At 45.7% G+C, this 12,037-nt stretch overlaps 1 protein-coding gene across 2 annotated transcripts in view; it reads right to left on the bottom strand.

Annotated features, from left to right (window-relative positions):
- Positions 1-12,037, bottom strand: part of TCEA1 (transcription elongation factor A1) — a 152,946-nt gene that overhangs the window by 47,872 nt on the left and 93,037 nt on the right. For both annotated transcript variants that reach the window (XM_069731349.1, XM_069731351.1), the window contains one exon: positions 1,266-1,328. In XM_069731349.1, the coding sequence (XP_069587450.1) occupies positions 1,266-1,328 (63 nt within the window). The remainder of the gene's footprint in view (positions 1-1,265; positions 1,329-12,037) is intronic.

Raw genomic sequence — 12,037 nt, forward strand, 5'->3', positions numbered from 1 at the left:
CCCACGGTTTTTGGGAAAGGCTTTTTGGAGGAGCCTGCATATGTACCAACGCATCCCAGAGAAATCTAGAAAGGCAAATGTATAAAGCAGTGCGTCGCTTAATCCTATAATCACATGCTGCAGTCACCTTTTTCGGACTAGAATCCTGGAAAACGTTTTGTGTAAAACAAAAATAACCAGATACCTTTTTCCTTTACAAAATATTTTATTATAGGAAGAAATAGGTCATCCTATAAAACCCAAGCCTCCATAATGATATGTTAACAGATTAAGAAAGATACGGCCCATGGAATGTGGGGACATAAAAAACACTTCTATACAAAAAGACCAATATAAAATTGGTATTCTACATCTTAATTGTTTTTGCATTTTGACCAAATATGGTGGCATGGAGAATAAGAGTCGACCCCACAATAAGTTCTGTTTACTTACATAGAACCATCCTACTCCACAGCATTCGACAGATATCAGCACTGCTCCCACTTCCCCAGTGGGAACACCCGCTATTTCATTTCACGATCAGTAGTTCTTTGGAATGAGGAAGGAAACCTACAGACACGCATTTTACAGATGTTCTCCTTGGTGTTACCCCAGCGCTGCAAAGTCAGGGTGCTAGCCACTGAGCCCCCATGCGGTCCATTGATTTAACACTAGGTACATTCCATAGTCTCCAGGAGGTTTAATATTCCCAAAGGTGGCCAGTCAGGGTGAATGCTTTTTCATGTGACCACCATAGAGATCATAGTTAAAAAAAAAAAAAAAAAAAATATTACTCACACTGCTTGGAATATATTCCGCTCGCAGGCTCTCTGTATAGGAGAGCACAGTTAAACAGTATGGAGGAGCTGATCCAGAAAGCAAAGGTAAAAAATACACTTGATGTCTGTCTGGTGAATGTGGGCCTATGGCAACGTTACAGTAGCGATGGCGGAGCACATCGCTTAATACCATCAGCCTCCATGGAGACATGACAACGTACTAGCAAAACACTCATCCTTCATCTGAACGAATCCACTTATGTGAGCCATGAAGTCATCGTTGTAGGCAGCACATTGTGCTAACAGGATTTTCTGCAGACATCATGCACGCTGTATGGGGTCAGAACAGCCTCCATACAGTTTTGTCAGCTTTTAAGGGGGCCATAAACCAGCACAGATTGACTTCCATATTGTTGATTGGGGGCAGAAATAAGCCTGGATAAATAGGTCTGTAATCCATGTTATTGATCTGTACATGTTTTTGTAGGATCAAGTCCAGACGCTTACCTGAAGAAGCTCCAAAGTCATCGGAAGGTTTTTAAGTTCTTTGAGTAAATCTAAAGCCCCCACCTATAGAAAAGAGAATAGAAAAAAGTGATTAACATTCCCACAGAAGCCACCTTCAAGACATTCTCACACTTGAGTAAACTTTTCTTACATGACAAATGTTAAAAAGGGACGAGAGAACGCGCTCGCCAAAGAAACAAAATTATTGCCAAAATTAACGGTAACGTATAAGTGTAGTTTCAGACATGTCATGGAGCAGACACTCCCACTAGTATCTAAATGAGGGGGCAGCACTGGATTGCTGTGGCGATTCCGCAGTTGGCTCCCCACAGAGGCCGGGCCCATGGTAAGGAGGGCGCCCGTCCTCCCCACAGAGACAGGGTCGGGCCCATGGTAAGGAGGGCGCCCGTCCTCCCCACAGAGGCGGGGCCCATGGTAAGGAGGGCGCCCGTGCCTCCCCACAGAGACAGGGTCGGGCCCATGGTAAGGAGGGCGCCCGTCCTCCCCACAGAAACCAGGCCCATGGTAAGGAGGGCGCCCGTCCTCCCCACAGAGACAGGGTCGGGCCCATGGTAAGGAGGGCGCCCGTCCTCCCCACAGAAACCAGGCCCATGGTAAGGAGGGCGCCCGTCCTCCCCACAGAGACAGGGTCGGGCCCATGGTAAGGAGGGCGCCCGTCCTCCCCACAGAAACCAGGCCCATGGTAAGGAGGGCGCCCGTCCTCCCCACAGAGACAGGGTCGGGCCCATGGTAAGGAGGGCGCCCGTCCTCCCCACAGAAACCAGGCCCATGGTAAGGAGGGCGCCCGTCCTCCCCACAGAGACAGGGTCGGGCCCATGGTAAGGAGGGCGCCCGTGCTCCCCACAGAAACCAGGCCCATGGTAAGGAGGGCGCCAGTCCTCCCCACAGAGACAGGGTCGGGCCCATAGTAAGGAGGGCGCCCGTCCTCCCCACAGAGGCGGGGCCCATGGTAAGGAGGGCGCCCGTCCTCCCCACAGAGACAGGGTCGGGCCCATGGTAAGGAGGGCGCCCGTCCTCCCCACAGAAACCAGGCCCATGGTAAGGAGGGCGCCCGTCCTCCCCACAGAGACAGGGTCGGGCCCATGGTAAGAAGGGCGCCCGTCCTCCCCACAGAAACCAGGCCCATGGTAAGGAGGGCGCCCGTCCTCCCCACAGAGACAGGGTCGGGCCCATGGTAAGGAGGGCGCCCGTCCTCCCCACAGAAACCAGGCCCATGGTAAGGAGGGCGCCCGTCCTCCCCACAGAGACAGGGTCGGGCCCATGGTAAGGAGGGCGCCCGTCCTCCCCACAGAAACCAGGCCCATGGTAAGGAGGGCGCCAGTCCTCCCCACAGAGACAGGGTCGGGCCCATAGTAAGGAGGGCGCCCGTCCTCCCCACAGAGGCCGAGCCCATGGCAAGGAGGGCGCCCGTCCTCCCCACAGAGACAGGGTCGGGCCCATGGTAAGGAGGGCGCCCGTCCTCCCCACAGAAACCAGGCCCATGGTAAGGAGGGCGCCCGTCCTCCCCACAGAGGCAGGGTCGGGCCCATGGTAAGGAGGGCGCCTGTCCTCCCCACAGAAACCAGGCCCATGGTAAGGAGGGCGCCCGTCCTCCCCACAGAGGCAGGGTCGGGCCCATGGTAAGGAGGGTCTATAAGAACATTCAGCGTTTTCGATCGAGCAAGACTTAACAGCAGCCATATTTTCTCATTGGTATTTCAGCTGCAATTCTTGTCCTGGCAGCATGTCTTCGGACCCAAAAGAATAGGAATTATGGGCACACCATAAGCCTCTTAAAAGGAATCTGTCTATTATTCTAGCACGCCGAAGTCACTTGGTTAGCACCCAAGCATGCTGGGATAACACCCTATCCAAGCACATTCCCTCATCATTAGTTTTTATCTTTTTGAACAGCTCCAAGGCCGCCACACTCTGGTGGTGCCCAGCGGTCTCACTCCACTTTCTTGCAGTGATGCTAACACTTGTGACTGCTGCAACCAATCAGTGGCTTCACGTAGAGAAAGATAGTCGAGGCCAGTGATTGGCTGTTGTGGTCACGTTAATGTACAGCATGTCATCACTGTAATAATAATAATAATTTTTATTTATATAAATAATAAACCACTGGAGACGGTGTTTTCCCATAAACAAAGTTAATTTTGAACGCTAAATTTTAATCAATAGATCTTGGAATAATAATAATAACTTCCACAATTGGATGTGTATAAATAAAATGTTCCTGTGCTGAGATAATCTTATAAATGTGCCCCTGCTGTGTACTGTGTACTGTCTGTGTCTGACCTGCAGGATCATGGTCTGATCATATCACAGCTCCTGGGCGGGGGAGGAACGAAAGGCGTATACAGAGATAAAACATTTTACTGTCTGTTTTTTAAAAATGTGTTACGTCAAAGAATCAGTTGTGATTGTGTGCTGCAATGTCAGTATACTCATTATTCCTAGATCAATTGATTAAAATTAACTTTGAGAAAACCCTCACAAATCATAATAAATGTCAATCTTTATTAAATACAGCAATAAAAACACATACAATTAAAGGGAACCTGTCAGCAGGATTGTGCACAGTAACCTACATGCAGTGTCAGGTCGGCACCGTTATACTGATTAAAATGATACTTGGGTTGATGAAATCCGTCTTGTGGTTGTTGTTTAATCTTTATTTTTAGTTTTGAGTTAATGATATGCTCGTGCTCCGGGGCGGTCTTCATGTGGTGCTCTGATTAGATATTCATAATGCAGCCTGCTGACAGGTCACTGATCCCTCACTGACCCGCCCCCTAGTTTATTTACATAATGAATATCTGTACATAATGTAACATAAAAATAAACACACAATCTGCAGGCAGGTGTCGGCCGTGGCACCTGCTCTGCAGCATAATTGCATGTTTTATGTGCCAGTAATACATTTTTTTCATGTTATTCAGCTAGGAGAAAAAAAAAAAACTATTGAAAGTGGCGCCCATCACATCTGCGCAGCCACGTAGCTATCAGTGTCTATACCTGTGACCTAATAGCTGCTACTGCGCCATCTTACTGAAGAAAAAAAAAAATGTCCTCCTCCAGGATGGCGCCGCCCGTGCCTGCATAGTAGAGATAGCTGAGAGGGGGCAGGTCAGTGAGGGATCAGTGACCAGTCTGCTTTATGAATACCTAATCAGGGCACCACATGCAGACCCCCCTCCAGGCCACCCCGGAGCACCAGCATGTCATTAACTGAAAATAAAGATTAAACAACAACCACAAGACGGATTTCATCAACCAAGGCATCATTGTATTCAGTATAATGGCGCCGACCTGACACTGTGCGTAGGTTACTGAGCACAATCCTGCTGACAGGTTCCCTTTAAGGCCCCTATACACATCTGCTAATGACGCCAATTTCTGCAGGATTGTCCAACCATCGGATGTACATTATGTGAGGGATAAGGATCAATTTGAGGTGCATGAACACATTCAGAGAATTTGTCAGGTGATCCATGTTACCCAAAGCACAGGCAGCATGAATCAGGATCTAGATGCGCGACTGCAGCCAGGTTCCTCTGACGCGCTCTGGCAACTTACAGAAAATATTCTTTGAAGATGCGGAGAGCAGACCAGTCTGTGGGCACCTCTGGCCGGTTCTTCCCAGAGCCGATGCTGGTGACGGACACGTCTCTGCCCATATACACACGAGATTGAGACTTGTCACACACCTAGAGGCCTGACAGGCTCATAATAATAACTAAGTACAGAGCTGATTTAACACAAACTGTATTCTAAGAGGAAAGAAAAACACAACCACACAAGTAAATACCCAAAGTGTACTTCTACAGCATGTGACAACACCTCCAGCACCGCCAGCGGTGATCCTTCCCCCAGTGTTTGCGGCGTCCTGGTTTCTCCCCGGTATATGGCAGATACACTACATCACACTCTGCAGTCTTTGTTACGGTAATACAGAGCCAGAGACCCTCAGAGTAAGAGAAACTCCTCTCTGGTTTTAGGGAGACGCCAGGCAGGAGTCCTGCCACTCCATTCATGTGTGTTACACCACCCATATTGGTCACCCGCTGCCCCAGTCACTCCTCTGCGCTGTATACTTGTCTCCAAGGAAGAACAGGAGCCCTAAGATACGTTATGTGTGAAGGACCCAGCCGAGACTAACAGCTGGCAGACACCCAGTGAGCAGGTGACCACTTGTTAACCCTGGAAGACCCCTTTACTGAATGGCTTAGCACTTTCTGCACTATTTATGCCCCTCATACACACTCCCATGGTCAAATCAGGTTTTGTCCCATCACTATCACCCACTGACACGCCGCAGATAATTAAAAAAGGTTCACATCTGCAATAATTTATAAAAACAAAACGAGCAGCATGTGCTTTTTTTTCCCTTTTCAATCTTCAGAATGTCATTTCAAATCCACTGAAATGAATTGTTTGGGGGGGTGGGGTGAATGCACCTAAAAACGTGTATTGTACGCAGCATTTTTACTGCAGAAAAATCTGCCGTAGATGCTCATTGTGTGCACATAGCCTTCCATGGCTTATCTGCGCACAGAAGCTTCTCCCACACCAGATACAATACAGAAAGTGAAAGTGACACTAACTGTGGAGGGTAACCCGTGTGTCCGCCAGACACCGCATGATCCAATTTCACCTGTCAGAAGTGTAGACTAGTGGCCCTTTTAGAAGAAAAGGTGCGGGGTCTGGAAGAAAGAATAGCAACTTTGAAACTCATCAAAGAGAATGAAGACTTTCTAGACAGAACAGAAGCATCTCTACTGGTCACAGAAGGTGAAAAAAGTGTCAGAGAACCTCCAAAAGCAGATGAGTGGAAGCATGTGACCAAAAGAAGCAAGAAGACCATGGAGAAATCACCAACCACACAACTGAAGAACCGATATCAAATCTTTGTAGAGGATGAAGATGGCACACCTAAGAATGAAGCAATACCAGCAAGCAAAAAAGAAAAGGGCACACAGCAACAAGTGACAGCAAAAAGTACAGCCAAGAAGCAATGAAGAGTGGTGGTGGTGGGAGACTCACTACTGAGAGGCACAGAAGCAGCCATCTGCAGACCGGACATAACTGCAAGAGAAGTATGCTGCCTTCCAGGTGCGATGATCAAGGATGTGACCGATAGGATACCAAAGCTCTTCAGCTCCAAGGACGTCCACCCATTTCTTCTGATACATGTTGGCACCAATGACACGGCAAGGAAGGACCTACCGACAATCTGCAAGGACTTTGAAGAGTTGGGGAAGAAAGTAAAGGAACTGGATGCACAGGTAGTTTTTTCTTCTATCCTTCCAGTAGACGGGCATGGCACCAGGAGATGGAACAGGATCCTTGATGCAAACAACTGGCTAAGACGATGGTGCAGACAACAAGGATTTGGATTCCTAGACCACGGTGTGAATTACTGGTATGATGGACTCCTCGCCAGAGACGGACTACACCTCAACAAACCTGGGAAACACACATTCGCCAGAAGACTCGCTACACTCATCAGGAGGGCGTTAAACTAGAAGAAGAGGGGACGGGAAGAAAAACATTAGACTCGAACAAAGACGACCCAGGAAAACATACTCAGAAGGGAGGTAAGAACATTTCTAAAACAATCCACAGTGAGGAGATTGGAACAAAACAAAATCCTCTAAACTGCATGCTCGCAAACGCCAGAAGCCTGACAAACAAGATGGAAGAACTAGAAGCAGAAATATCTACAGGTAACTTTGACATAGTGGGAATAACCGAGACATGGTTAGATGAAAGCTATGACTGGGCAGTTAACTTACAGGGTTACAGTCTGTTTAGAAAGGATCGTAAAAATCGGAGAGGAGGAGGGGTTTGTCTCTATGTAAAGTCTTGTCTAAAGTCCACTTTAAGGGAGGATATTAGCGAAGGGAATGAGGATGTCGAGTCCATATAGGTTGAAATTCATGGAGGGAAAAATGGTAACAAAATTCTCATTGGGGTCTGTTACAAACCCCCAAATATAACAGAAACCATGGAAAGTCTACTTCTAAAGCAGATAGATGAAGCTGCAACCCATAATGAGGTCCTGGTTATGGGGGACTTTAACTACCCGGATATTAACTGGGAAAGTGAAACCTGTGAAACCCATAAAGGCAACAGGTTTCTGCTAATAACCAAGAAAAATTATCTTTCACAATTGGTGCAGAATCCAACCAGAGGAGCAGCACTTTTAGACCTAATACTATCTAATAGACCTGACAGAATAACAAATCTGCAGGTGGTTGGGCATTTAGGAAATAGCGACCACAATATTGTGCAGTTTCACCTGTCTTTCACTAGGGGGACTTGTCAGGGAGTCACAAAAACATTGAACTTTAGGAAGGCAAAGTTTGACCAGCTTAGAGATGCCCTTAATCTGGTAGACTGGGACAATATCCTCAGAAATGAGAATACAGATAATAAATGGGAAATGTTTAAGAACATCCTAAATAGGCAGTGTAAGCGGTTTATACCTTGTGGGAATAAAAGGACTAGAAATAGGAAAAACCCAATGTGGCTAAACAAAGAAGTAAGACAGGCAATTAACAGTAAAAAGAAAGCATTTGCACTACTAAAGCAGGATGGCACCATTGAAGCTCTAAAAAACTATAGGGAGAAAAATACTTTATCTAAAAAACTAATTAAAGCTGCCAAAAAGGAAACAGAGAAGCACATTGCTAAGGAGAGTAAAACTAATCCCAAACTGTTCTTCAACTATATCAATAGTAAAAGAATAAAAACTGAAAATGTAGGCCCCTTAAAAAATAGTGAGGAAAGAATGGTTGTAGATGACGAGGAAAAAGCTAACATATTAACCCCTTCAAGACCCAGCCTATTTTGACCTTAAAGACCTTGCCGTTTTTTGCAATTCTGACCAGTGTCCCTTTATGAGGTAATAACTCAGGAACGCTTCAACGGATCCTAGCGGTTCTGAGATTGTTTTTTCGTGACATATTGGGCTTCATGTTAGTGGTAAATTTAGGTCAATAAATTCTGCATTTATTTGTGATAAACACGGAAATTTGGCGAAAATTTTGAAAATTTCGCAATTTTCACATTTTGAATTTTTATTCTGTTAAACCAGAGAGATATGTGACACAAAATAGTTAATAAATAACATTTCCCACATGTTTACTTTACATCAGCACAATTTTGGAAACAAAATTTTTTTTTGTTAGGAAGTTATAAGGGTTAAAATTCGACCAGCGATTTGTCATTTTTACAACGAAATTTACAAAACCATTTTTTTTAGGGACCACCTCACATTTGAAGTCAGTTTGAGGGGTCTATATGGCTGAAAATACCCAAAAGTGACACCATTCTAAAAACTGCACCCCTCAAGGTACTCAAAACCACATTCAAGAAGTTTATTAACCCTTCAGGTGCTTCACAGCAGCAGAAGCAACATGGAAGGAAAAAATGAACATTTAACTTTTTAGTCACAAAAATTATCTTTTAGCAACAATTTTTTTATTTTCCCAATGGTAAAAGGAGAAACTGAACCACGAAAGTTGTTGTCCAATTTGTCCTGAGTACGCTGATACCTCATATGTGGGGGTAAACCACTGTTTGGGCGCACGGCAGGGCTTGGAAGGGAAGGAGCGCCATTTGACTTTTTGAATCAAAAATTGGCTCCACTCTTTAGCGGACACCATGTCACGTTTGGAGAGCCCCCGTGTGCCTAAAAATTGGAGCTCCCCCACAAGTGACCCCATTTTGGAAACTAGACGCCCCAAGGAACTTATCTAGATGCATAGTGAGCACTTTGAACCCCCAGGTGCTTCACAAATTGATCCGTAAAAATGAAAAAGTACTTTTTTTTCACAAAAAAATTCTTTTAGCCTCAATTTTTTCATTTTCACATGGGCAACAGGATAAAATGGATCCTAAAATGTGTTGGGCAATTTCTCCTGAGTACACCAATACCTCACATGTGGAGGTAAACCACTGTTTGGGCACATGGTAAGGCTCGGAAGGGAAGGAGCGCCATTTGACTTTTTGAATGAAAAATTATTTCCATCGTTAGCGGACACCATGTCGCGTTTGGATAGCTCCTGTGTGCCTAAACATTGGCTCTCCCCCACAAGTGACCCCATTTTGGAAACTAGACCCCCCAAGGAACTAATTTAGATGCCTAGTGAGCACTTTAAACCCTCAGGTGCTTCACAAATTGATCTGTAAAAATGAAAAAGTACTTTTTTTTCACAAAAAAATTCTTTTCGCCTCAATTTTTTCATTTTCACATGGGCAGTAGGATAAAATGGATCATAAAATTTGTTGGGCAATTTCTCCCGAGTACGCCGATACCTCATATGTGGGGGTAAACCACTGTTTGGGCACTTGGCAGGGCTCGGAAGAGAAGGCGCGCCATTTGACTTTTTGAATGGAAAATTAGCTCCAATTGTTAGCGGACACCATGTCGCGTTTGGAGAGCCCCTGTGTGCCTAAACATTGGAGCTCCCGCACAAGTGACCCCATTTTGGAAACTAGACCCCCCAAGGAACTTATCTAGATGCATATTGAGCACTTTAAACCCCCAGGTGCTTCACAGAAGTTTATAACGCAGAGCCATGAAAATAAAAAATAATTTTTCTTTCCTCAAAAATGATTTTTTAGCCTGGAATTTCCTATTTTGCCAAGGATAATAGGAGAAATTGGACCCCAAATATTGTTGTCCAGTTTGTCCTGAGTACGCTGATACCCCATATGTGGGGGTAAACCACTGTTTGGGCGCACGGCAGGGCTCGGAAGGGATGGCACGCCATTTGGCTTTTTAAATGGAAAATTAGCTCCAATCATTAGCGGACACCATGTCACGTTTGGAGAGCCCCTGTGTGCCTAAACATTGGAGATCCCCCAGAAATGACACCATTTTAGAAACTAGACCCCCAAAGGAACTAATCTAGATGTGTGGTGAGGACTTTGAACCCCCAAGTGCTTCACAGAAGTTTATAACGCAGAGCCATGAAAAAAAAAAAAAAATTATTTTCTCAAAAATGATCGTTTAGCCTGCAATTTTTTATTTTCCCAAGGGTAACAGGAGAAATTTGACCCCAAAAGTTGTTGTCCAGTTTCTCCTGAGTACGCTGATACCCCATATGTGGGGGTAAATCACTGTTTGGGCACATGCCGGGGCTCGGAAGTGAAGTAGTGACGTTTTGAAATGCAGACTTTGATGGAATGCTCTGTGGGCGTCACGTTGCGTTTGCAGAGCCCCTGATGTGGCTTAACAGTAGAAACCCCCCACAAGTGACCCCATTTTGGAAACTAGACCCCCAAAGGAACTTATCTAGATGTGTGGTGAGCACTTTGAACCCCCAAGTGCTTCATAGAAGTTTATAATGCAGAGCCGTGAAAATAATAAATACGTTTTCTTTCCTCAAAAATAATTATTTAGCCCAGAGTTTTTTAATTTTCCCAAGGGTAACAGGAGAAATTTGACCCCAATATTTGTTGTCCAGTTTCTCCTGAGTACGGTGATACCCCATATGTGGGGGTAAACTACTGTTTGGGCACATGCCGGGGCTTGGAATTGAAGTAGTGACTTTTGAAATGCACACTTTGATGGAATGGTCTGCGGGTGTCACGTTGCGTTTGCAGAGCCCCTGGTGTGCCTAAACAGTAGAAACCCCCCACAAGTGACCCCATTTTAGAAACTAGACCCCCCAAGGAACTTATCTAGATATGTGGTGAGCACTTTGAACCCCCAAGTGCTTCACAGACGTTTACAACACAGAGCCGTGAAAATAAAAAATCATTTTTCTTTCCTCAAAAATTATGTTTTAGCAAGCATTTTTTTAGATTCACAAGGGTAACAGGAGAAATTGGACCCCAGTAATTGTTGCGCAGTTTGTCCTGAGTACACTGATACCCCATATGTGGGGGGTAAACCACTGTTTGGGCACACGTCAGGGCTCGGAAGTGAGGGAGCACCATTTGACTTTTTGAATACGAGATTGGCTGGAATCAATGGTGGCGCCATGTTGCGTTTGGAGACCCCTGATGTGCCTAAACAGTGGTAACCCCTCAATTCTAACTCCAACACTAACCCCAACACACCCCTAACCCTAATCCCAACTGTAGCCATAATCCTAATCACAACCCTAACCCCAACACACCCCTAATCACAACACTAATTCCAACCCTAACCCTAAGGCTATGTGCCCACGTTGCGGATTCGTGTGAGATATTTCCGCACCATTTTTGAAAAATCTGCGGGTAAAAGGCACTGTGTTTTACCTGCGGATTTTCCGCGGATTTCCAGTGTTTTTTGTGCGGATTTCACCTGCGGATTCCTATTGAGGAACAGGTGTAAAACGCTGTGGAATCCGCACAAAGAATTCACATGCTGCGGAAAATACAACGCAGCGTTCCCGCGCGGTATTTTCCGCATCACGGGCACAGCGGATTTGGTTTTTCATATGTTTACATGGTACTGTAAACCTGATGGAACACTGCTGCGAATCCGCAGCCAAATCCGCACCGTGTGCACATAGCCTAATTCTAAAGGTATGTGCACACGCTGCGGAAAACGCTGCGGATCCGCAGCAGTTTCCCATGAGTGTACAGTTCAATGTAAACCTATGGGAAACAAAAATCGCTGTACACATGCTGCGGAAAAACTGCACGGAAACGCAGCGGTTTACATTCCGCAGCATGTCACTTCTTTGTGCGGATTCCGCAGCGGTTTTACAACTGCTCCAATAGAAAATCGCAATTGTAAAACCGCAGTGAAATGCGCAGAAAAAAAC

The sequence above is a fragment of the Ranitomeya imitator genome, chromosome 6 (assembly GCF_032444005.1).
Source record: "Ranitomeya imitator isolate aRanImi1 chromosome 6, aRanImi1.pri, whole genome shotgun sequence".
NCBI classification, from domain to species: Eukaryota; Metazoa; Chordata; class Amphibia; order Anura; family Dendrobatidae; genus Ranitomeya; species Ranitomeya imitator.